This window comes from Melanotaenia boesemani, chromosome 13 (genome assembly GCF_017639745.1).
Source record: "Melanotaenia boesemani isolate fMelBoe1 chromosome 13, fMelBoe1.pri, whole genome shotgun sequence".
NCBI classification, from domain to species: domain Eukaryota; kingdom Metazoa; phylum Chordata; class Actinopteri; order Atheriniformes; family Melanotaeniidae; genus Melanotaenia; species Melanotaenia boesemani.
This window is the reverse complement of record NC_055694.1, coordinates 34947528-34974584: the sequence shown is the minus strand read 5'-3', so window position 1 is coordinate 34974584 and position 27057 is coordinate 34947528. Positions and strand designations below refer to the sequence as shown.

Genomic DNA, 27057 nt, shown 5'->3' with positions numbered 1-27057 from the left:
TTCAGCGTCTTCTTTTGAGCTGTGCTGACTTTCACAAATTACCTATGGAGTCATCTGACGTGACAAATCAACAAGCACAGATAGAGACGCCGTTCTGAGTCCTCCCTGTAGAAACCTGCTGGAAAACGATCTGCCAAGCAGAGACGGATGGCTCGGAAGTCACAGCTCCACGTTTATTTTCTGCTCTAGATATCAGGCAGCCGGCGACAAAAGCTGCAGCCTCTGTTTTGTGTGAGTGCTGGAATCAGGAATATGGCCATGTGCAGCACCACACATGTAAACATAATGATGCAGTTGAACATCATCTGTAATATGATACACAGAGGAGGACGGCAGCTAACCGAGACGGAGACCATCTCTCTCACACACATATCTATACTCCACCACTGCAGAATGAGACCATTATATCCTTATTGAAAAGACAGAATTGAGGATGAACAAAAATGAGCAAGAGAAAGACGGAGTGAGAGACTGTATGTGTGTGTGTGTTTGGGGGGAGGCAGCCAAGGGGTGAGGAGGGAGAGCTCGAACAGCTTGCCGCATTGTCAAGGACACATCAAGGGGAGATTGAGAGAGAGAGGGAGAAGGAGGAGGAGAACCGATGAGAGAGGCTGTGGAAGAGGATGAGGAGGGAGAAAAGAAAGAAGGGATGATGGAGGTGGGGACGGGGAAATGAAAGCTTCCTATGATTACTCAGCATAAGGTCACCTGTTTCCTCCTCTCTGCCTGGCTCTCCCTGCCTCGCCGTGGCCAGAACCCTGTTGAGCATCATATTGCCACACAGCTCCTCTGCAACGCTGGGAGCTACATATGACTCCCTGCAGCAAGCACATTGGATCAGGACGTCTCCATACACACACACCCACACACAAACACGGGCAAATGGATGCAAAGATAGGCACCTGTCTCAGCCAACCACAGCACACAGATCAGTGTCTCCCCCTTCACCACCTCCACATCAGCCAATCAGAAAAAAAATTAAAAATAAAAGAAACGCTCTGCTTGAAACCTACCACACTGGAAGACTGACATCACCTGTTGCTGGGCAGAAACCTGTTAGACACAGGAAGGCCTGGGCCTGATATCCTGGTCACCATGGAAACTGTATCACTTAGGGGTGAGGGTGAAGGGGAGATGAGGGTGAAGATGAATGTGCTGCAGGCAGAAACTCGTTCAGGAGGAACAGAAACTTTGAGTTTGACCTCTTAATGATTTTCGAGGCAGAGAAGTTTTTAGTTGGTGTGTTGTTGCTGATGTGCACGTGTGTAATGATTAGCCATGCTGCAGAGCATGATAGCGAATCCAGAACCTTTTAGATGATCAAATTCATGAAACACTGTCTGTAATTTCAAACCAAAGTGACTCATGTGAATGTCTGTTTGTAGATTTGCTTTCTTTTTTCATGAGGCCAATAAATTTTACAAAATGACATCTGCAACTGTGATTCTTCGACTATCTTATTCTTCAGGTCTCAGTGGGGATCCGGCAGATTTGGAGCGTCGGCATCAAGCATACGGCCACAACTTTATTCCCCCAAAGAAGCCCAAGACTTTCCTGGAACTTGTGTGGGAGGCTCTACAGGACGTCACCCTCATCATCTTGGAGGCGGCTGCCATCATTTCGCTTGGCCTCTCCTTCTATCAGCCTCCTGGAAAAGAGAGTGAAGGTAAGAGCATGGAAGATGGGGGCACTTGGTGATTTGTGAGGAAAAAGCAAGCAGCATGGCCAAATTATGACATGACCAGTGATTTATGGTCAAAGTTGGTTGTGAGAAAAGGTGATGATCAGAGACAAAGGGAAGAATAACAGGTGTAATAAATTCAGGTTTTACATCTAAACTTCCGAAATTTCTGGATTTTTAAATGTTGGTTTTCTTTCCCAAACACTAAACTGCTGTAATAACTCCCTGAATTACTGGAAGAGTGAAGGTGTACATCCATCTTTAAAGCTGTGGTGAACCACACGTTCTGAAAAGCATTACTCTCTGAAAAAATGTTAATTATTATTGACTGCACTGCAGGAGTTAGCCGTACTCAGCTGGACTGACGGTGTGAGCAGCCAGCTGCTGTGCAGACCAGTAAAACAGATCTATTGTGTCCCTGTTTGTTCACAGGAGCAGTTTTAGAGTCTCCAAGTGAAACACTTTGGTGGGCAAACTTGTTTTAATAAAGGCAGAAGTAAATTTTACCCACTAGTGGGGCTCCGAGCAGAAACTCACTGCACAAGTTCAGGGGATTAAAAGTATTCTGTGTTCAAGTAAACAGGAAAAAGGGCCCATTTCTCATCTTTCCAATATCTCTTAACATTGCAAATAATGTCCATAGAAAGTGGAAAAGCAATAAGTGTATGAACTAAACATAAAAGGAGTTTTTAATGACGGCTCATCCTTTTATACACTCATGCTTTCATTTAATATGTGGAGGTCATCATAGAAATATGATGCAGCTATTTATTTTTCTTTACTGAAAACTATGTTTTAGTTGTTAATCATCTAACAGGTGTGAGGTTGTGCTCATGCCATGGCAGCTACAATTTCACACAGCACAGGAGAAAAAGAGGTAGCCGCTGGATTTGGGTTAAACTCAAATGTGTCTGGATTCCTGAGAAAAGTTAATAAAGTATAACAACGCAGTGAACACAGTGGCAGAGCTGCACAGTTAAATAATAAAACAGAAGTGGGCTAAAAAGTTTCTCTGGGTCTGCTGCAGTTAGGACAGAGACAGAAAAAACACGGTTATGGTAGCGTACAAAAATACAAAGACTCAGTCTGTTCAACACTAAATTTAATATAAACCTGAACAGGTGCTAGTCCAGGATGCTACCATCATGAGTGGGCGTGGGGTTTTTGTCCTGTATGAGAGCAGCTGTACAGGAAAATAATTAATCATCATACGATTACAGTGTCCGGTGGTCCGGGGTAAGACAAAGACTGAGTGATAAAGGAAGACCATGCAGTAGGAAGAAAAAGAAATGCAGGTGAGAGGAGTTAAGAGAAGGAGAGAAAGCTGAAACAAGCATTAAGGCTTGAGTTGCAATAACATGATGAGGGTGCAGAGCCATAACAACCAAATCTCACCTGTTCTAGAGGTCCTGAGCGGATGCTGCAGAGTCATTCAGCTTACACGGAGACAAGGTAGCAAAAATGACAAGCAGTAAAACCAGCACCTTCTCATTCCCAACACACTGCGGCTCAGGAGCTCCTCACGTCGGTTTTAAATACATAAGGTCCTTATTTTCCATCAGTCTTCATCCCACAGGTAAAAACACACCTGTCCGAGTCCAGCCTGGAGGCTGCTGCTATTCACCTCCTTTTTGCCATTTGCTTTTACTTCTGGTCTTGACTAAACTTTTTTGGTACCTGCTACTTGGTTAAACGAGGAAAACATTGCAGTTAAACATTCAAATACACAATAAAGCAGTTAATTGTAAAAATCCATGATGTTTTTCAAGTTGCCATGGTGACACACGCCACAGCTGTTACATTAGCAGCTTGGGAAATGCTTCCCATTGCTTTGCGATTAAATACGACACAGCAGGCTCCTGACCGAGAGTTGGGATGTGGAATGTTGGGAGGGACAATAGAATAGAATAGAATAGAATAGAATAGAATAGAATAGAATAGAATAGAAAAGAACTTTATTGTCAATGCAACAAGTGCAATGAAAATACAAAGCCCTTCAGTAAGCGCAAAACAAAATAAAATGGAATAATTGTAACAATCATAATGAATAAGACAAAATACAACGTAAAGTAAATAAGATGAAATGAAGTAAAAATAAGATCAAATAAAGTAAAACGATACAGAGTATAATGTACAATAGATAATATAGTTATTGCAAGGTCTTCTTACAGGTTGGTAAAACGTGTTTGTAAGTCAGTTTTTATCAGTTTACTGGTTTTATTTCTGAAAGGAAGCAGACCAGACTGGTTTTCAGTCCGTTGCTTTTTTCTTTTTGAAGCTGACTCCAGAAGTCAGAGGTTTGCTCTGATTATCCATCATTAACCCATCCCATTCATAAAGAACTCTTATGCAGAGATGTGATCATGTCATCTTTTTGGTTTTAGGGTGATGAAAAGAAACAACAGCAACCAAAGCAACAGATAAAAGTTCTGGGTAGAGCTGTTTTCCTGGCAGAGGAAGCAGGCTGACTGGCTGTAAATGAGCCACTGCGGCTTCATTTGAAACCTCAAAATGCAAACTGATAACAGCAGTGAAGACAAACTTGAGTGGTGCGATGCACTAGAATTTCACTGTGTTATTAGACATGTTCTTCACTGTTAAACTGTAAATACGTCTGTCTAAAGTCAAAGGCACAACATGTTGTGGTTTTAAATTCTTCACATAGTTTGTTACATGAATTTATTCCTCACCTTTTTCCATCTTACCTTGATGTGCATGTTTTATTGATGAGATTTGATCACAGCATGCACCATCCCTTCACCTCTCTCCAGCGTGTGGGGAAGGTGCGGGCGGAGTAGAGGATGAAGGGGAAGCTGATGCTGGCTGGATCGAGGGTGCCGCCATCTTGCTGTCGGTTGTGTGTGTCGTCCTGGTGACGGCCTTTAACGACTGGTCCAAAGAAAAGCAGTTCCGGGGTCTGCAGAGTCGGATCGAGCAGGAGCAGAAGTTCACCGTTGTGCGGAAAGGAAACGTCATCCAGATCCCGGTGGCTGACATGGTGGTGGGGGACATGGCTCAGGTCAAGTATGGTAAGAAATCACACAGATTCGTCAGAGTTTTAAAATCTTTAAATAAAGTTCATTGTAGAAAAACAAGGTGCTTGAAGGGAACTGAATGCTAAATCATTTTAACTTAAGAATCCCATTAGGCTTAAAATGACTTTTTTTGTTATTCTGGCATCTGTGAATATGCAAATTATCTCTCTCCTCAAATTTATGTAATTAATTCTACGATTCCCGACAAATTCTCCGTGACATAAACGTGTGACGATATGGTGATCAAAGTAAGTGACTCCCCTGGACTGCTGACTTGAGTCGGGTGGAAACGAGCTTGTTGAGGGACGATGAAGAATGAAATTTAAAAACGGCCGTTTGCATGTTTGATGACTGCAGCGAGTCCTCTGTGTGTCCCGTGTTTGCTCGTATTCAGTAGAGATTTTCAGAGTTTCTGAAGGTAAAATGTGAAAAACTAAACCAAAACAAGTGAAAACATGCAGTTGTCATGACAACAATAAGTGCAAAGTGGAACCAGGCATTACATTACCAAATCAAACTTGGACAAGGACTTGTAAAAGCATCAGGTCGTGGTCCGGTCCTGGTTTTCCAGCTGTTATCTCACAAATGCAGCAAGGTTCTTATTTTTATTTTATTCAACCTTTTTTATACTGATAATTCCATTGAGACAGTTTAATTTACAAAGAGTCTTGTTTTGGACAGACAAGAAAAAGAAAGTGCTTCTGATTTTAATTTTATTTTTCTTCAGTGTTTCCACTCAGACCCAGAGCGCTCTGAGTCTGACTGCTGAGGAAAAGGTTTAAGCCTAAAAAACAAACCAAAGTCCACATGATTATGGAGCAGCGCTCATTTTGGATTTTAAGACAAATTTATCCAAACTGAAAGAAGTTAAGTCACAATGTGTTATTATGCAGGAAAAAAGGGAAAACTCAGAATCTTTCCATAATCCAGTATTCCCTCCACATGTCGTAGGTTTATTGATTTTCCTTATTGACTGTCCATCCTGGTTTTACTACTCAACATGATGTAAAAAAGACCTGAACTAAACGGGACACCCAGCAAAGTGAGTTCACCAGCGATCTGTGCATGCTTGTGTTCAGGGGACCTGCTGCCTGCAGATGGCATCTTGGTCCAAGGCAACGACCTGAAGATAGATGAGAGCTCGCTTACAGGAGAGTCTGACCACGTACGCAAATCTGTGGATAAAGATCCCATGCTGCTCTCAGGTTTGTTTCCATATTCTCTGTTGTGGCTCGCATCGTCTCTCGGCCTCGGAGCACTTTATAATATGTGCAGTAAACATGACCCTCTGTCCTTTTATGATTACATCCTAGAGCAACTTTCTCTTCCTGACACACCAGACAATGCAATTACATGACAGACAGCTTCAGTGGAACAAATGGAAGACTTTTCAATTAAGCTAAAAATGGAAAACATCTGAACGGCAGCTACATGCCAGCAGAGATTAATGCAGCACACTTCATGTTGTTTGTATTCACGTAAATAATAAAAAAGGCTCAATTTTGTGCTTAAACTTGTCTCATTTCTCTCATATGTATAGAGTTTAAACATTATTGTTTCAGAATGAGCCACATAAACACAGACTCGTCTCCCTCTGCCATGTTGCAGAACCATATTCCTACAGTAGCCCAAAAGGGACAAACAACAGAATCCACGTGCAGCACGTTGGGAGTGGGTGGAGGGCAATGAAATTTACAACTTGTGCCACAAGATGTCTCTACATCGTACACACAAGACTTAAAAAAGAACATCTGTGTGAATCGAAGCTTTAAAAGAAGCAGACTGTCAGGTACAAATATTATTTGCTTTTACTTTTCAAAAATATGATAAAGACCTTCAGATAACTGGAAACTTGCTGGATGGAAAAAAAAAAACTTTTACACACAAAAAAAACTAGTTTTGATTGCAATTTATTTCAACTGAGCAGGTTTATTCATTTTGACATCAACCATGTTTATTCTGTAGAAGCAGAAACAGCTGATTCGTATAATCAACCAGGGGTTCAGAAAGTCAGTTAATTCACCTCAACATAAAAACCAATTTCAGCTAAAAGTGTCACTTTTTGTTAAAACTGAGGATATTTCTATGGATTTTCACTGATTTAGTCAAACCTTTCTGATGCTCAGCTTCACTGAAACCATCAATGGGAACTAGTGTCATTTTGTGAAGGATGAAAAACTTTAACAGGCAACCGTGAAGTCTTTTTAAAATCCACTCAGAAACAAAAAGATGGCTGGCAGCATTAAGTTACGAGATAAAAATTTAAATTAAAACATTAAAACGGTGGATATTTGTTGGTCTTGTAGTTTGTATGTGTTAATGCTCTGCTTGGCTGGTCAAAGCTCTCGACATTTTATAAGGTTCATTTTCTTTGAGATGTGCTGACTGGGTGTTTCTTTCCATCGTAGATGCAGATTCCCATAACGTGCATGGACAGAAAAGCCATTTATGGCATGTCGGTGTTGAGTGGCACGCTATCAGCATTGCAGACTTTGACAGTGTGCCATTTTTTCAATTCCGATTTTAGTCTTATATAAAACCTTACTTAATAATCTATGCGATGTTATAAAATAGCATTATGAGTCACACGAATCACTCTCCTACTTTTTGTTTATTATTAACTTTGTAAATGATCTGGCAGAAGGGAATATTCTGACTCTGAGGTCATGGTTGCCATAAAAAAGGACAATTATTAAAGCATTGTAAATACAATATACTGTATAAGCATTTTAGTGCCTATTAGTTCAATTAGTATCCATTGGAGTTCAATTAAAAGGATGAAAAGTCATTGATTGATATACCAGGGATTATTTGAAAATGTTTTTGTTTGTTAATTCAGCTTATCGGTGCATTAACCTGAACAAAGACTATAGGATGAGACCTTCGCAGACGATTAGGAGGTTAGGAGGTGGCAGAGACGTCTGGGAGATGTGGGTTGGATGAAGGCTGGTCAGAAGAAGAAGGAAAGAACAGAAGGTGCAGGCGAACAGGCCAGGGTGGGAAAACACATCCTCCTCACTGAACTTCTGCCACAACTTCAGAGGCCAGTTTTTAGGAAAGTTTAGTGGTTCTTCTTTTTCTCTCAGACGTTGGTGGAAATATTGATGGAAATTTAGGCTTTTAGGTGACCAGAGTCACTAATCAAGGCTGAATTATGAGCTGACTCCACCTTGTTCTTGACCTGGAAGCAGAATGTGTGCTTTGGGCCTGGAAGATGTTGCTCATCCTGGATTATTATTTATAAGCCATTTTCCATGGTTCTAAAAGACAGAGAGGAAAAAAAGACACAAATGTGCATGTTTTTAACACTCATGGGTCAAGAGTTTTAAGCTTTGTTGAAGTCTCAAAGCCCATTCTGAGTTAACAACAGTTCTTCTCTACCAAGTGGTGACAGAAGGTCATCTCCCACATTACTGTTTTTGATGAAAGGGGGGCCCTGCAGAAAAAGTGTGGGAACCGCTGTCCCAGCTGAATCTGAACCAGCGTGTTTGGGTGTTTAGGTACCCATGTGATGGAGGGCTCGGGCAGGATGCTGGTGACAGCTGTAGGCGTGAACTCCCAGACGGGCATCATCTTCACCCTGCTCGGCGCCGGAGACGTGGAGGAAGACGGGAAAGAGAAGAAAGGTTGGTGACCTGGTGGACAAAAGACTAAGTTTTAGGCTGCAGTCAGAGAGATTTTAAGATTTTTTGTTTTTAAATCTCTATTTCAGCTCCTTTGTAGTTTTACTAGTTTAAAGAATGAAATGAACAAACTCAATACTGTGACAAGTCAGTAGAGAATATAAAACAAGTTTTAACAAAAGTTCTTTCATATGTCTCCATCATCTCCCTGGATTATTATTTTAGTCCTCTCAAGGTAATATACACATGGATGGATTATTGAAAAACCCTTCTAGGTTGAAGAGGAAGGACCTGAGCACCTATTTGAAATTACTGGTAATGTAATGATTTATTCATAATTTGGAATAAAATCAAATTACCATAAACCAGATACAAAACAAACAAACAAACAAAAAAAAAAAAAAAACCCAGAAAAACTAACGTAAACTCCTGAATAGGATAATGAAAATCACAGTTAATAAAAAAAGTCCACAAAAAGACACAAAACAACCACATGACCCAAAAAACACTGTAAAAGACTATAAAGAAATTACAGCAAATAGAAAAAGAACAACAACAGACTCAGTCATGTAAAAAAACCAGAAAGACAAGCAGAAGAATCACAGCGACATAAGATCTGTCTGAAAGGACCACACGAAGGCACGAAGTAAACACACAGAGGCATAAAATGAAAAGCACGTCATTCATCCCAGAAGGAAATTTCAATGTTGTAGTAGGATTTAAAACAAATAAAACCAATAATAGTTATTTATGAATTTAGTGTTTTGTTCCGAAGGGTGATAATTGCTGGCAGGAGTGATCTCCGACACCTATCTGTCTTTCGTTGGAGTTGAAGAAGTCTCTGACTGAACATGCTTTGCTGTTTCTTCAGTGTGTTGTGTAGAGGATGTGAGGAATCTCACGCTAATCTCAGCAGCTTGTGCAACATTCTGGACAATCAGCTCCTGTCACCACTAAATAACCAAATATCCAAAAAGACACTAAAATACCACAGAGAGACACATTTACTGCAAATCTAAGACACAAAAAGGTGATCACAGACTGTCTCAAACACCCACAGAGAAAAATAAAAACACAGCTGACACACACACAAAAAACAACACAAAGATACATAAAGATGGCAAACATATAAAGACATGCAAAAATATGACAAAAATCACAAAATGACCACTAAGATACAAAAAAAAGCCTTAAAGAGCCACGAAAGGATCATAAAGAGACGGCAGAATAACAACTAATAGATGCAAAAACCCACAAAAAGGCCTTTAAGAGGTCCAGAAAAACCCACAGACAAAATGAGACCAAGGAAACACAAAACAACCGAAGAGCATCCTCAGAGAACATGAAGACTACAAAGCAATGCAGAGATGCTAAATGACCAACATGAGAGGCTAAACATCCGCAGCGTAAGAACCAGGAATGCCAGTCATGGCTGCTGTGTGTTCTCACTCTCATGGCAGGATGGGGGGTGGTCACATCTGTGCCCAGAGGCCTGTTTTCATAATCCATCCCTGCTCACACATCGCAGCCTGCATGTGTCGGTGTAGTCAGTCGGATGCTCAACTGATTTCAGATAAGAGCTTTGACAGGAAATGCACCAGTTTAACCTCATAGATAATTTAACCCACATCCTCTCTATCCATTGCTTCTATCCTTGTTTCTCTCACATTCTCTTGCCCCCTCCACCTTTTCTCTCTCTAACTTGGTCTCTTGTTTACCCCTCTACAGTGCCCTCTTTCACTTTTCTGTCTTTGCCTTTCCACTCTGTTGTTTCACTTCCCTCCTTTAATCTGAGAAAGTGAGAGAGGCTGCAGATTCAATCAATTATTGAAAGAGCAGGAGGGGAGGGGGGAGGTAAGGGAGAAGAGCAGTGGTTGGTCAATGCATGAAGCATTAGTCTATGCTCAAATCTGTTTTAGAAGGGCCATGCAGTCATAGCAGAGCTGCAGACAACAGAGGCTGCACATACTTTCAGAAGCACTTAAGGTTAATATCATTAGCACGGCCCTCTTCCACTGCAGCTCCCACGTGCACGGGACTGCGTGTGGTATCGCTGGCATCTTAGAAGAAGTTAGCATCATCTTAGAATGCAGCAATGGACAACAGCACATTAGCTGAAGATTTTTATTTTCTGATTTTATTATGTATCGTCCTCATTCTGTTCCCGCAGTGTTAGCTGCATCTGACAGGAACCTCTGTGGGCTTGATCACTCAGGCAGTCATTTACTGGAGCTAATCAATTATTCACAAGACTTCTACAAATACCCTAGCATGTTAGCTCTTCCTAGCTCTGTTTACTCTTATCATTTATATTAAAACTGCTGTAATATTACATTTAAATTTTAATTCTTTACTGTCATCACAGCGCTCTGCTACTAGAGTTGTGCCTGCAATCACATTCACTGCTTGAGGTTTTTATTCTTCCCTTTTTTTGCTCTCTTTTTTCCCTTTTTGTCAAATTTTCCCCCCAAAACCTTCCTTCTTCACACATTCCCAAAACAGAGGACAGTTCTCAGTTGCTCATCTCATCTACAGATGCCAGTAACAGCACAGTCACCAATGGTATGTGAGCGTGAAGTTGTCTGCCCTGCTCCTTTCCTCAGTCAGTGAATGCACCACGGTGTACACGGTGAAAGTGACAGTAACCTCTGATGGACATCTGAACCTTTACTATTCTTCCCTTTAGTGTTGTTTCTCTTTGGTTTTCTGTTTCTGGAAGTGTGTGGCTGCCCCAAATTCTGAAATATGAACTGTTTCTAACAATGATATTCACTGCCTCTTTAACATCTGTCTAACTCAACTCCCTGTCTCAGGAAAACAGCCGGATGGAGCCGTGGAGAACAATCAGAACAAAGGTAAAACCTCCTGATGTGGAGCTCGGGTTGAACATGGGATTAGATTGCCTCATTTTTTAGTTGTTGTGCAGAAGGGAATGTACTGGAATTTATTTATCTATTTTTTTATTTATATTTTTTCAGCCAAGAAGCAGGATGGGGGTGTTGCCATGGAGATGCAACCCCTTAAGAGTGCAGAGGGAGGGGAGGTGGAGGACAGAGAGAAGAAGAAGACCAACGTTCCAAAGAAAGAGAAGAGTGTGTTGCAGGGCAAGCTCACCAAACTGGCTGTTCAGATTGGCAAAGCAGGTAGACACCGTCACCTTTAATAAACTGGTCGGGTTTCAATCGTATATGAGGAAAAAAATGGCTGAAAATCTTTCCAACACAAATTCATGTGTAGGAACTTTGCACAGATAAAAACAGATAAAAACAGATATGTAGAAGATGACGTGATCAAAGATAAAGGATGGAATCTTCATTTTCTTACTATAAAGACGCTGTTTTAGCTCTATGGAGCTTAAGAAAGAGCAAGTTTTGCTGCCATTGCAACAAGCGAACTTCGCTTGAGAATATTCATCCAGTTTCAGAGTCTTTTTAAGTACCTAAAGTCTTTAAATTACTAAATTATTATTTAAATTATTAAATTACTTTTGGAAAAAATGTAGAATTTCTGATAAATATCTCGTATAGAAGAACCACATTTTTATTTATTTTTAGGTTTAAAATAAATAAAAACATAAAGCTTTTGCAAATAAAGGATAGACGGACTTTCTTCTATGGGATGTAGATATTTGTTGAAAATGATGTTAAAAAAAGTCCATAGTTTCCAACCTAATGACAAGAAAAATAGATGAAAAGAAATATTCCTGGTACTTTTAGTTATTATGTGGTGGAAATTTAATGCAATTCTTCAAAGAAAAAAAAGAAAAATTTGTAAAAATCTGCATTTGTTATTATATCTGTATTTAATAACATGAGTTAGTTCTTTAGCATGTTTAGCCGTGTATTAAGAGCCATTGTGGAAGGTCCAGAGGGCCACTTGCTGTTCTGGAGCCGCAGGTTGAACACCCCTGATTTAGTGTTTGTAAACTAAAATTTAGACTAGGCCTTCTTTTAGACGAAAAGAACATTTTGTGCATAAAATAAAAAAGAGTCCTTTCAATCATTCTAGCATCATCTCGTGATGCAGAGGAAGCCTATAAACAGGTGAGTCTCTTTCAGATGATCACCCTGGGGTAGAAGTGCAGGGCCGGCTAGTCACGGTGCAGATGCTTCGTTGTAGTTTGCTGCTTAGTCCTGGTCAGGAGGCTTTGCTGGAGAAATGCGAATAGGTTCTCTCAAATCTTTTCTTATTTTATTTTTCTAATTGTTTTAACCTTTATTTTACCAGGAGATGAAATCCCTTTTTGAAGGGGGGCCTGGCCTTGAGGCACACCAGGCTCAATGAAGAGATTGTGGCTTACAGACACAAAAACATTGAGAAAAATATTATTTATGAGCAGAAACAACAAACCATTAGATAACATCAGATCTGCATTGATAATGTTGTTTACTACATGTTGAAATCAAATCTGTTCATTTGAGCAGACACCACAATTTAACAACAACAAAAACAAAACATTCAGGGTTCAGGGTTTGGGGTTCAGCGTTACGGGTTCAGGGTTCGGGGTTTAGGGTTACGGGTTCAGGGTTTAAGGTTCAGGGTTCAGGGTTTGGGGTTTGGGGTTCAGGGTTTAGGGTTTAGGGTTTGGGGTTCAGGGTTCGAGGTTTAGGCTTTGGGGTTCAGGGTTCGGGGTTCAGGGTTTAGGGTTTGGGGTTCAGGGTTACGGGTTTAGGGTTTGGGGTTCAGGGTTCAAGGTTTAGGCTTTGGGGTTCAGGGTTCGGGGTTCAGGGTTTAGGGTTTGGGGTTACGGGTTACGGGTTTAGGGTTTGGGGTTCAGGGTTTGAGGTTTAGGCTTTGGGGTTCAGGGTTTAGGATTTGGGGTTCAGAGTTTAGGGTTTGGGGTTCAGGGATTGGGGATCGGCGTTCGAGGTTCAGGGTTCGGGGTTCAGGGTTTGGGGGAGAACATGCTGTATGGAGGTTGCTGTAGCCTCCATACAGCATGTTCTCTAGTATAATTAGCCAAACAGACCTGGGATCAGCATACCAGCAGCTATTAGCTCTTTAATAGCAACTTAGCATTTAGCTTAGAAGCAAAGTGAAGTGGAGTGAGGAGCTGGGCATCTTTTTTCAGCTCCGTAACATTCATCTCGCTCTCTTTTATTTTGGGCTTAAATTTCAGGATTCCAGTGATGAAGCTGTGGCTTTTAGCTGGCCTTGTCAAGTGCTAGAAAAACAGCTAATTATGTCCTGATTGAATAACTGCAAACCTTACAGAAGAAAACAAACTGTGATTGACAGAAAGGGACATAGAACGTGTAGCATGCAATTATGTTGGCTGAAAAATATGGACTTTTTTGGCTGCAATGGTTGTAACATCTTTGTAGTTTCCCTTCTTTCTTTCTTTCTTTCTTTCTTTCTTTCTTTCTTTCTTTCTTTCTTTCTTTCTTTCTTTCTTTCTTTCTTTCTTTCTTTCTTTCCTTCCTTTGGTAACTGAGTTGTGTTTCTTTACCTCTCCCTGCAGGTTTGGTGATGTCGGCCATAACTGTCATCATTCTGGTGCTTTTCTTCGTCATCAACACATTTGTAGTTAAAGGTGTGTGTAGAAAACTCTTCATTTCCAGACGACATCTCTCTTAGTTCATCATGAAACTCGTGCCAGTCTTTTCTCGTTGTGTTGAGGATCTGCCGTGCTGTGTTGCAGATAGCGCGTGGCTGCCGGAGTGCACTCCGATATACATCCAGTATTTTGTCAAGTTTTTCATCATTGGAGTCACTGTGCTGGTGGTGGCCGTCCCGGAGGGTTTACCTCTCGCTGTCACCATCTCTCTGGCTTATTCTGTTAAGGTAGATCCATCCATCTGTTTTACTGAGTGATACGTCTTTACGCAATTTAAGCAGCGTTACGCTGCAGAAACCAGTCAAAGAAATTAAAAGGAATATGATGTATGAAAATCCTACGTTTACCCCTCATTTTTTTCACAGTTTGTGATCCTCTCTGAAATCTCCCTGATCAAAGTCGTCTTAGTGTCCAGTTGTCAAAATCCAGATGAGATTTCTTAGCAGAAATAAAAAAAGGGTATAAAACAAGCCATGTACCCAACCCTCCATGTTTTTTTAGGATTAAAAATAAAAGGAAAATTTTAGATTTTGGGTTAGATCTGGGTTAAAGATCAGAAATGTTTGTTTTATACAAAATGTGATATAAAATGAGTCTTTACACTGTGGGTTTTGTCCCAGGTGCAAAAACTGTGATCTGTAGTCTTCTCACCTGCATCATCAAACAGCAGTTCCAGCTTCAATAACTTTAATATTAATACTATAATAATAATGAAAGGATGTTTGGTGGTAGTTTGAATAGAGCTGTTGTGAAACGAGAAGAGCAGAAAAGCAAGTCCGATTAATAGAATAGAATAGAATAGAATAGAAATACTTTATTAATCCCTTCAGAGAGCCCTCAGGGAAATTTGGGTACCAGTAGCAATACAACACCAACAGTAAAGCAGGACAAGCACAAGACACAATACATACAGGTACAAAGCAAAATAGAGGCAAATAGAATGCAATAAATATAACAATAATAACAATAAGATAAGTTAAATAAAACAATATAAACAAGCATTGCACACAGTAGAGGTGGTAGATTCCCAGTTCACTATTGCACGTATAAGTTATAGCAACTGTTTGTATGGGTTATTGTGCATGTGTTGTATCAGGCGGACTGCACACCTCCCTCTCCCCCCTCCTTCTCCCCCTCCTGCCTAATGCAGAGTTGTACAGTTTGATGGCTCGGGGGACAAAGGAGTCTCTGAGCCGGTTGGTCCTACTCTTGGGGAGGAGCAGCCTGTTACTGGTCAGGCTTCTCTGTGCACTGATGACAGTGTGCAGAGGGTGACTGGCATCATTCACAATAGCCAGTAGTTTTTTTAGTGATCTCCTCTCTGCCACTGTCACCAGGGAGTCCAGCTTCATGCCAACCACAGAGCCCGCCCGCCTGATGAGTTTTTCCAGCCTGTTAGCACACCTTTTTGTCATGTTACCCCCCCAGCAGACAACAGCATAAAAAAGCGTACTAGCCACCACAGACTGATAGAACATCCACAGGAGTTTCCTGCAGATGTTAAAAGATCCCAGTCTTCGCAGGAAGTACAGACGGCTTTGGCCCTTCTTGTACAGGTGATCTGTACAGCATGTCCAGTCCAGCTTGTTATCCAGCCACAACCTGAGGTACCTGTAGTTGTCTACAATCTCCACCTTATCGTCCCTGATGGCCACTGGACGTGGTTGTGGGCTGGACTTCCTGAAGTCAATAACCAGTTCCTTAGTCTTTGAGGTGTTAAGCTGGAGATGGTTCATCTGACTCCAGGTGACAAAGTCACTGACCAGATTCCTGTACTCATCCTCTCCATCATCCCTGATACACCCCACGATGGCTGTGTGATCTGCAAACTTCTGGATGTGACACAGCTCTGAGTTGTAACAGAAGTCTGAGGTGTAGAGTGTGAAGAGGAGGGGGACCAGCACCGTCCCCTGGGGTGCTCCTGAGCTGCTAATAACAGTGTCAGATGTGGTGTTGATAAGCTCTAAATGTTGAAATTTCATCTGCTTCATTTGCTTCATAAAAAACGACACAACCATGAATGAAAGACAAGGCAATGAACTGAAGTTCATGTTATTAAAGAAATTAAATTCCATCTGGGATTCTTTAGCAAGAAAATTTATATTTAGGCAGGACTCATAAATATGTAAGGCAGAAATTGGCATAAAATTATATTTAACCAAGAATGTTCTGGAAAGCCCACTGAATTTATTTTCCCTATTAAAGTAAACTATCAATAAAAGTGTTTTGTTTTTACAAAACTGTTTAAATTACAATGGTTTTTATATGTTTTATGCCTTAATTCCATCTCCCACTCTTACAAGGACAAACATGTTCTCTGTGTTTCTTCTACAGTCTTTAAATAATAAAGAAAACTTCACAGACTTCAACCTTCAACCTCAATGTTTCATTCACAGAAAATGATGAAGGACAACAACCTTGTGCGACATCTGGACGCTTGCGAGACCATGGGCAACGCCACGGCCATCTGCTCAGACAAGACCGGCACCCTCACCACCAACCGTATGACTGTAGTGCAGACTTACGTCGGTAAGCCAAAACAAAACCTGATTCCTTCCATGAAAACACGCGGCTACATCAGAAACCAGCTGTTAACCAGCTGTTAACCAGCTGTTCCCTCTGCAGTGCAGGTTATTGACTGGTTAAAACTGTGACTGTAGAAATGCATGCATGCGCAACATATATGATGATTTTGAAATGGATAGTATTAGAATTTACCATCGCTTCCAGGTGATGTGCACCACCGCGTGATCCCCGATCCTGGACAGATCAACCCTCGGACTCTGGATCTGTTGGTGAACGCCATCGCCATCAACAGTGCTTACACCTCTAAGATCTTAGTGAGTCATCAACAGTTTTGCAGAAAATCATCTGGATTTTTGCAGACCTTTCAGTAACTGTAAAACACCTTTTCACCGGTCACAGCCGCCTGATGTGGAGGGCGGTCTGGCCAAGCAGGTGGGCAACAAAACAGAGTGTGGCCTGCTGGGATTCATATTAGACCTTCAGCGGGACTATGCCCCTGTGAGAGAGCAGATCCCTGAGGAGAGACTGTACAAGGTAAGGAACTGGTCACAATCACATCCAGTTTCAGCATATAGTGCTTTAAAAGTTTATTTGAATTGACATAATTATTAGTAAAATCAACGATCTCTCAGCTTTACTTAATTTTGATTTGTATGATCTTGTTTAGCCCATAATAAAAGATAAAAAGATATCTTTCACTGTCTCTGTTTACAAAGCCAATGAAAAAGCAGAAATTTTCCAAACATTAAGAGAAGCAGAATTTCAAACATGCTTTTATTTTGCAACAGATTATAATAAACACAAAGCTTACATTAGTAGCTTATAGTTGCCACATGGATGACTACAGATGGAAACTATTCATTGAGAGGAAGTTGAGGCATTTCACAGCATAAAGGAAAACCTTTGACCTGTTCATGGTGAAAACTTATCAGATAGTAAGCTGTATTCATCCTATGAGCACCTTGGATATTCGCACCGAGTTTAAAGAAGTCCTATTTGAACTGCAGTTGTTCAGGGCACCATTTAATTAAAAAGTGTTGAGGTATCAGACATGCCTTGCACTAAATGTCACCTATCTGACTCACTATTGACTGTTGGTGACTTTTCCAGCACTTTCTCTGGAATGTAACTATGCTCAAGCAAATAGCACAACAGTAGCGCTGCAAACATCTCTCGTGGAATAAAAAGGTTATATTAGATTTAAAATAACAAAGCTTTTGTTGCCTGATGCTTGCAGTTGCGACCCATTATCACATAAAGTATTCCTCACTGTCTGTAAATGATATAAATTAAGCTATAATCATCAAATAGTAAATGGACTTGCACTTCTACAGCACTTTTCCAGCCATGTTGACCACTCAAAGTGCTTTATACTTCATGTCACATTCACCTATTCACACACACATTCACACCCCGATCAGGACACATGAGGAAGCAACATCCAAGGACGCTTTGGCCTGGAGTCAGGGGAAGCTTGGAACCGATCCGGTTGGTGGACGACCGCTCGTCCTGCCGAGCTACAGCCGACCGTGGAAGGGTGTAGTAGACGGGTGTAGTGAAATCTTAGAGTTTTATGAAGATTCAACAGGCCAGCTGCAAAGCCAGCAAGACGTTTAATAGAAGTTTGAACCCTTTCTGTACTCATATATGGATATGTAGCATGGTTCAAGGTCAGTTTGTATGTTTTACTGGATTTTGAAAAAGTTTCTCCACATATTGACGCTCTCTGAGTCCTTTCCCAGATTTAAAATCATGGTGAAAAACGGTGCATTTATGCTGAGGACACTCTTATTTATACTTCCAGTTTTGTTATAGTACAGATCAGGAACTCCTCTCAGTCTGATTTTAGCCATGTACAAAACTATTTCATATCAACTTAGACTGGATAAGAGTCTATGTACTTACTGGGTATGATGGTTAGTTTTTCTCCTAATTTGTGTTCTGATTGGAATTCCAGTCAAGAGTTTATCCCAATATTGTCCATCAGAACACCTCTAGTAATCATCTTAGACCTCTTTAAAGATGTGCCATGTTCATATTCCTTTGTTCAGAAATAAGTTTAATAAAGTTGGATGCATATGATAGAGACTGTCCTTTAAATAAGTTCAAATTCAAACATGTAGCTCAAGATTTCATCTGTCTCTCAGGTGTATACATTCAACTCAGTGCGTAAATCCATGAGCACGGTGATCAAGCTGCCTGACGGTACCTTCCGCCTCTACAGCAAAGGCGCCTCTGAGATCCTGCTGAAGAAGTGAGTGATGGAAGAAGATGAGAGTGGTGGAAGTGGTGCAGGATGACATGAACCTGTGTTAATGAAACAGACCTGACTGAGTTCAGACTTGGTGAAGGTTTGAATGTAAAAAGTAAGATGATGTCTTCTGTATCTGTCCAGGTGTTCCTACGTCCTGGACGCCAACGGAGAACCACGCAGTTTCCGCCCCCGTGACAGAGATGAGATGGTCAAACAGGTGAGGCTGGCTAAGATCAGAGCGTTAACAGGTAGATTTTTACAGGCCTTCACTCAAACAAGCTGCTCTGCTCATGACTGAGGTGTCAGATGCGCTCATGCAGAGCTTGAAGGGAAAAGCAGGAGATTTTTTATAAATGTTTCTGATCATAAGGATTTTTGTTTCAGTACTTGTTAGCCTGAAGGAATCTAAGCACTCTTGGGCCAGTAATTAATTGATTTAACCTCCTATTTTAGATAGATGTGATGAGGGGATTGTTTTACTGCAGACCGCTTTTAAGGACGTTGTTTTAATTTTTCTTTTTAAATGACATGTGAAGAACATTCTGTAACATTTTTTCTTTACACCAAACAATGAGTCCTGCTGAAGTAATTACCCCTCAGCTGGTCTTTTTTCAGCCTTACATAGCCAGGTTCTTTATTCATTTGATCTCTTTGAAAATGTATATTTTAGTTTCACAGATGAGGCGTTGTCACCCTCAACAACTTCAATTTTACACCTGAGCTTTTTAGCCTTTAATGACATCTTTTAACATCCATTTTGTCCAAGACTGAATGGGTGACAATCTGGGTGGAGGGAAACGGCTTCTGGTAGCATATATCCAGTCTGTTTCAAAGTGTAGAAAGTAAAATGAGAGCATGGTGAGCAGATTAGGATGGAAAGTTATGGTCAAAGAAGCCTTTTTCTTTTCTTTTCTTTTCTTTTCTTTTCTTTTCTTTTCTTTTCTTTTCTTCATTTAGCTCAGTTGAACACTGTCCATCCACCCATTTTCTATACCGCTTAGTCCAATTCAGGGTCGCAGGGAAGGTGGAGCCTGTTCCAGCTGTTAGCAAGTGAGGGACAGGTACACCTGGACAGGTACACCTGGATAGGTCCATCACAGGTCTCAGCTGAACTCTGGATCAGGAAAAAATGGATTCTAAAAGACAAGACTGTTTGCCCCTTCCTGATTGATTTTATTTGCATGTTTGTCACACTTAAATGTTTCAAATCATTAAATAAATTTAAACATTAGTAAAAAAACAACACAAGTAAACACAAAATACAGTTTTTAATATTAAAGGGAGAAAAGAATTCAAACCCACCCACATGGCTGTGTGTGGAAAAGTTCTCCCTGTTACAACTTAACTATGGTTTATCACACCTGAGTTCAGTTTAACTAGCCACACCCAGCCTTGATTACTGCCACACCTGTTCTCATTCAAGAAATCACATAAAGGCGGTCCAAGCTGGAAAACCCTCCGATGTACCCAATATATCAAGGGTAAAAGATCTGGTGTGTCAGCAGGACCTGGAAAAACTAGTCCAGCTTCCATCTTTAGTCGGCTTGATTATTGTAACAGTGTTTTTACAGGTTCTACCTAAAACATCAGTCAGACACCTGCAGCTGATCCAGAACTCTGCTGCTCCAGTCCTCACTAAGACCAAGAAAGTGGACCACATCAGTCCAGCTCTGAGGTCTTTACACTGGCTGCCTGTTCGTCAGAGGATAGACTTTAAAGTTCTGCTGCTGGTCTAAAAGGCTCTGAATGGTTTAGGACCAACATACATCAGAGACCTCTTGACCCAGTATGAACCTACCAGAACCCTCAGGTCATCTGGATCCAGTTTCTTATCAGTTCCAGAGTCAGAACCAGACATGGAGAAGCTGCATTCAGCTTCTATGCTCCACATGTCTGGAACAAACTCCCAGAAAGCCTCAGATCAGCTGAAACACTCAGTTTATTTAGATCCCGGTTAAAGACCCACCTGTTCTCTGCTGCATGGACTAGTTTTTATTTAGAGTCCAGATCTGCATCTGGTTCTGTTAAGCTGGAATCTTTAAACTGGATCATGTTTTAATACTGTCTTTCCCCACACTGGAACTTTATTTCTTGCATTTTATCTATTTTATTTTAGCTTTTTCTGTTTTTATTTGATTTTATTTCTTTTAATCTTGTTTTTTTAATGCCCTTGAATTGCTTTCTGCACCCTGCTGTAACTTTTTATGTAAAGCACTTTCAAATGTGCTATAGCCCACAAATAAATTTGCCTTGCCTTAAATAGGACCTGACAAAGTAGACCAAAAGATCCTCAAAAGCCAGACATCATGCCGAGATCCAAAGAAATTCAAGAACAGATGAGAAAGAAAGTTTGAGATCTATCAGTCTGAAAAACGTTATAAAGAAGTTTCTAAAGCGTTGGGACTCCAGCAAAACATTATCCACAAATGGCTAAAACATGGAACCATGGTGAACCTTTAGTGGCCGGCCAACCAAATTTACCCCAAGAGCGCAGCAACAACTCATCCGAGAGGCCACAAAAGACCCCACAACATCCGAAGGGCTGCAGGCATCACTGCCTCAGTTAAGGTCAGTGGTCATGACTCCACCATGAGAAGGAGACTGGGCAAAAACAGCCTGCAGGGCAGTTCCAAGATGAAAACCACTGATGAGCAAAAAGAACATTAAGGCTCGTCTCAAGTTTGCCAGAAGACATCTCGATGATCCCCAAGACTTTAGGGAAAATACTCTGTGGACTGATGAGACACAAGCTGAACTTTTTGGAAGGTGTTCCACATTACATCTGGTGTAAAAGTAACACAGCATTTCAGAAAAAGAACATCATACCAACAATAGAAAACGGTGGTGGTAGTATGATGGTCTGGGCTGTTTTGCTGCTTCAGGACCTGGCAGACCTGCTGTGATAAATTAATTCTGCTTCTACCAAACAATCCTGAAGGAGAATATCCGGCCATCTGTTCGTGACCTTGAGCTGAAATGAACTTGGGTTCTGCAGCAGGACAACGATCCCAAACACACCAGCAGGTCCACCTCTGACTGGCTGAAGGAAAACAAAACGAAGACTTTGGCGTGGCCTAGTCAAAGCTCTGACCTGGATCTTGTTGAGATGCTGTGGCATGACCTGAAAAAGGCAGTTCATGCTGGAAAACCCTCCGATATGGCTGAATTACAACAATTCTGCAAAGATGAGTGGTCCAGAATTCCTCCACAGCTGTAAAGGACTCATTGCAAGTTATCGCAAACACCCAGCCTGCTATTAGGTGTAGGGGGCAATCAGTTTTCCACACCACTGTATTAGATGTTTTTCAAATCAAGGTCTCTGTAATGAGGATATTTCACAAATTAGAATATGAAATGTATTTGGATAAAGAAGAAAAAAAGCCTGTTTATTCCAGTTTTAAATGGAACTATGTTTGTATGGAAAATGCATTTCTTGGATGAGCAGCAGCGTTGAGTATGTGGGTTTTGCCCATGGAAAACTTCTCTGCCAATGCTATGCGGATTGCTGCACTGACAGGGTAACAGTTTTTGGTGGAGGCAGTATGATGGTGTGGGGTGGCATCTGTAAAAACAACCGTTATTATTGGAGGCAATTTCAGTGCAGCAAATTAAGATGAGATTCTGCAACTAGTGGCAATCCCATATCTCCTCAGTCTGGGACTGAACTCGTTGCTCCATGATGACAACGCTCACCCCCCAGAGCAGGTTTAACAGAGATTACCTCTAGAATTTGGGACTGGAGAGGATGGAATGGCCTGCCCGCAGTCCTGACCTCAACCCCCAGCGAACACTTGTCAGATCAGCTTGGACGTGCTGTTTGATCCACAGCAACCAACACATCCACGCTGACTGACGACAAGTGCAGGTTACAGCAGTATGTGACCGAGCTGGTGCCAGGCTGGCACCAGATGTCCTACAGGCAGGACGTGACAAATATGTATTTTACTCAGTCTCCCTTCCAAGTACCTACACATATTATGCACCATTGCAAAGCTGGGATTCTGTAGATGTGAACGATGTATACTATTCCAGGCTACAACCAGTTAATATTTATGTCTGACTAGTCGCCAAAGTAATTTATCTTGGAACCCATACTGTACTCCAGTAGCAGACAGAAACACTCCTGTTGCATCAGCAAGGGTCCAGTAAAAGTGGTCTAGTAAAAGAGGTGCTCCACAACATGTCTTTTATCCCAAAAAAAACAAAACAACATATTTTAGTTGAAAGTTTAAGGATTTTAAGGGGTAAAATCACATACTACTGAGGCCTTGTTTGTTAAATAAAGAAACACATCTAGGTTCTTCAGACTCCAGTCATTGAATCCAGTAAACTACACCAGCTGTTAATGATGGACCCCTCGGAGACAGGAGAAGGTTTATTTCACAAAGGTAGCAGGAGGGATGGTCTTACTATTTGGAGACACGGAGGAGTAGAATGATAATCCTGGAGATATGGAGCCACGTTGCTGGTAGCATGGTGCTGGAGTATACATGGACTGGTGAGGAGATTGGATACAGGTGTGGATGATTAGGAACCGGTGATTTGGCGGGCTGGAAAGGGTGTAGACATGGTGGAACCTGGTGCAGGTGTAACACGAACAAGAGTCAGTAGCAGAATGAGCTGTTTGGCAGAGAAGATACTAAACATACTCAACTCTGCTGCTCATCCCAAAAATAAATTTTTCTTACAAATGTGGCTCTATTTAAAAGAGAAATAAAGCAGCTTTTTAACGGTATATGGTTTGCTGCAAAGAAGCATTGTTACAACAAAGAAATAATCAACCAAACAGTAGTTTCCTTACTTTTTATGCTAAGTTTATATGTATATATATGTTTATGTATATATGTATATGAATATGAATATGTATATGTATATGAATATGAATATGTATATATATGTATATGTATATGTATATGAATATGAATATAAATATGAATATGTATATGAATATGTATATGTATATACATATTCATATACATATACATATATATACATATACATATACATATGAATATGTATATATATATATATGTATATGAATATGAATATGAATATGTATATATGTATATGTATATGTATATGAACATGAATATGAATATGTATATGTACATGTATATGTATATATATATATATATATGAATATGTATATGTATATGTATATGTATATATGAATAAGTGTTGCTTAGAAAAAGTGTTGCTGGGAGGGAATGGTTATTATTATCTCATTTTGTGTTGCTTTCATTTTAGTGTGTAGTGGCCTCATTTATCATATTGCACTACCTTATTTTTACCTCTCTTATGCAATCATCGCTCTATGAGGCATGTGCACAGATTTCACTCATGAGTTATGACATTTTATGCTTCAAAGATAAGTACAATGCAATGTTTGAACAGCTGACAAGCCATTTGAACACACTCCAAAAATACAACGATGAAGATATGAAATTATTACATCCTGAAACTGTCAAGATAGCCGAAGCCTTCTACCCACAGTTTTGTCACAAAGCTCTGCTTCACAGTTAGGCTCTGCTAGGTGAGCTGTCTTTTCTGATGTCATTAAATTAGTTGTGTTTTGTATTTTATGGAATTGGTAGTACGAGAACAGCTCCAGTGATTTAATATGATCATACTGTACCCTAAATATTACCAACAAAAATATATCTCACACATTGTAGAAAGGCATCCAAATTACAATCACTCTAATCCCCAGAGGCATTACTTCCCAAAATGCCAGGAAAAACCGTGGCTTCATCTTTGGCAGAGTCACATTTTAAATCTGTCACACATAAAAAAAGCTTTGCTGGATCAGCTTTGTTGTAACCAAAATATCAAGCAGCAAACACGTATTTCTACATTTTATCAGTGGATGGATTTTATTTAACTGACTGACAAGCTGACTGAACTAAATGTGGCTCATGATGATGAACAGTGCTGTGAGAAAACAACTGCTCCTTCCACTACTTGATTCCGGTTCAGTAGTTCAGTTTGCATAGTGGCAGCTTTATGTCCCTTCCTCTTGGTGTCAGTTTGTCTTCCCTCTGCTGTCTGCAGCAGGCCGGAGGTGTTCTCCCTGCAGCGGCAGCACAGAAAATCCATCATACCTCAAACTGTCTCTGTGCGTCGGATGTTTAAATGTAAACGGCCATTTGCAAACAGGAAGCTAAGCAGTTAGTGCTCTGATGTGTGGAGATTTTGTGGATCTTTTCCTGATCATAATTGCTTTCTAGGTGATTGAGCCAATGGCTTGCGAGGGGTTGAGGACCATCTGCATTGCATACCGTGATCTGCAGCCCAATCCGGAGCCAGAATGGGACAATGAGGCTGACATAGTGACGGAGCTGACCTGCATCACTGTGGTTGGGATAGAGGACCCTGTGCGCCCCGAGGTAAGATACTGTAAAGTGTGTGAGTCTGTACAGCCCACAATGTGTGCTTTAAAAGTAACTGACATAGTCTTTCTGTGGAAGGTACCTGACGCCATCCGTAAGTGTCAGCGTGCGGGCATCACAGTGCGAATGGTGACCGGTGACAACATTAACACAGCCAGAGCCATAGCTACCAAATGTGGCATCATACACCCCGGGGATGACTTTATCTGTCTGGAAGGCAAAGAATTTAACCGACGAATCAGGAATGAGAAAGGGGAGGTGAGTGGATTTTCCTTTCGTAGTAACAAGCCAGAAATTGGTGTTCTAGTGTGCAACATCCCTAGTGATTTCTGGACAGAAACTCAGTGATATTAATAACTATGTTTACATTAGAGTAGAAAAGTGTAAAGGGTAAAGTTTCAAGTTGTTTATTTGTCACATGCAAAATGGCAGTGAAATGCATCCGAGGCTGTGCACACCCATTTACCACTAGTAAAAAAACAAAAAAACAGACAACAACAGAATATAAAGCTTGTTAAAGGGAGGAAATGACAGTGTTTCCAAAGGTTTACAAATACTTCATTAAAAGGACCAACAAAAACTTCAAAATAAAACATGAAACAACTCAACTACCCAAAGGAAGTGACACTAAGACAAAAGACAGACTCTTGCGGCTCCGAGAACCAGAAGAAAGTTCTCGCCTCTCTCGGAGTACGGAACAAGCTTGAGCGTCACTTGCACATCCTGCCAATGATGTGACTCCAGATGTTGTTGTTATTGGAGGATTAAGTTCGCTGAGCCAGTTCGCCCATGTTTGTCAATATCAGCATTTTATCCGGTAGTCCCAGCTGTTTCCAGTGAAAGTTTGTAAAAATACCCCGGAGTAAAATGGTCCTTGCAGGAGTGGTGTTGGTAATAATCCTCTGCTTTCATCAATGAGAAAGCAATCCACTGAGAACAACCACGACTTTAGTTGACTTCAGTTCTGATGAATCTGTCCCCAAACAGTCACGGAGCAGCTTTTCAACTTAACTCTCCGTAAAATCGAACCACTTAGTTTTTATTTTATCATTCAGTTTGCAGCAAGCTTTTAGCATCCAGGGAAGATACATATCCACCATGCAGGAAAGGTCACAGTCGAGGAAACTGTTTGATTCCTGAGGAGCAGTTTATTTGACAGATTAACAAGAAAATACAACACACTGAACAAAAGAATGTACGTATTCAACCATCGTTAATGAAACCAAGAGTGCAAATGTGGGATGTCTCAGCTCAGCCAGTAATGACAGATCTTTAACTTCCTGCTTTAAAGTGACGGAGTTGGCTCATTGAGGGCAGACAACCTGAACCAACTCCTTCATGAGTCAAGTCACTCAATTAAACACGTATAAAATATTTTCATAAAAGTTGTGTCCAGCTTAAGACAACATAGTTTATATTCATTCACTAATGTCTTTTTAGATACAATGTCCACTTGATGCTCAAAAGCTAGCTTGTAATCCACTAGTATGTGGAGATATTTGTTGTGCTGCTGCTCTTCAGCAGCCTAATGCACAATCCTTACTGAGGACAAGACCTGAGGGGCATGCAGTGGTCAGCTACTTCCATCTAAACACGTCTGAGCATTTATAACATCGAGTCAATCAAATCTAGTTTTATTTATAAAGAGCTGTTCATGCAAGAAGAAACACAAACTAATTTACATGATAAAAACAATTTATGCACATTAAATAAAACAAAACATAGCAAACACACACTTCATTATAGTCTCTTTTAAACACACACACACAGAAAAAGTGCATGCTTTTTCTTGAATCATAAGAAATCATCAGAACACTCATTAGTGCTAAACCTTGCGTTTCTCTGGAGTGAGAATTTAAATGTAAACTCTAAAATGTGTGTAAACTGCCATCATGCAAGAGAACTCTGTCTTTAAACCATGGTGCCCGAGTCCGGTCCCTGAGATGTACTATCTTTCAGCTTTTAGATGCACCCCTACCTCTGCAGAGCTGA

At 40.7% G+C, this 27057-nt stretch overlaps 1 protein-coding gene across 2 annotated transcripts in view; it reads left to right on the top strand.

The window, feature by feature from the left end:
* atp2b3b (ATPase plasma membrane Ca2+ transporting 3b) overlaps positions 1–27057 on the top strand; it is a 60785-nt gene that overhangs the window by 13470 nt on the left and 20258 nt on the right. For both annotated transcript variants that reach the window (XM_042003340.1, XM_042003339.1), the window contains exons 3-17: positions 1469–1666; positions 4453–4710; positions 5796–5921; positions 8217–8342; positions 11153–11194; positions 11318–11482; positions 13801–13872; positions 13981–14123; positions 16293–16425; positions 16627–16736; positions 16822–16956; positions 18570–18676; positions 18818–18893; positions 24904–25062; positions 25144–25323. In XM_042003340.1, coding sequence (XP_041859274.1) covers positions 1469–1666; positions 4453–4710; positions 5796–5921; positions 8217–8342; positions 11153–11194; positions 11318–11482; positions 13801–13872; positions 13981–14123; positions 16293–16425; positions 16627–16736; positions 16822–16956; positions 18570–18676; positions 18818–18893; positions 24904–25062; positions 25144–25323 — 2030 coding nt within the window. The remainder of the gene's footprint in view (positions 1–1468; positions 1667–4452; positions 4711–5795; positions 5922–8216; positions 8343–11152; positions 11195–11317; positions 11483–13800; positions 13873–13980; positions 14124–16292; positions 16426–16626; positions 16737–16821; positions 16957–18569; positions 18677–18817; positions 18894–24903; positions 25063–25143; positions 25324–27057) is intronic.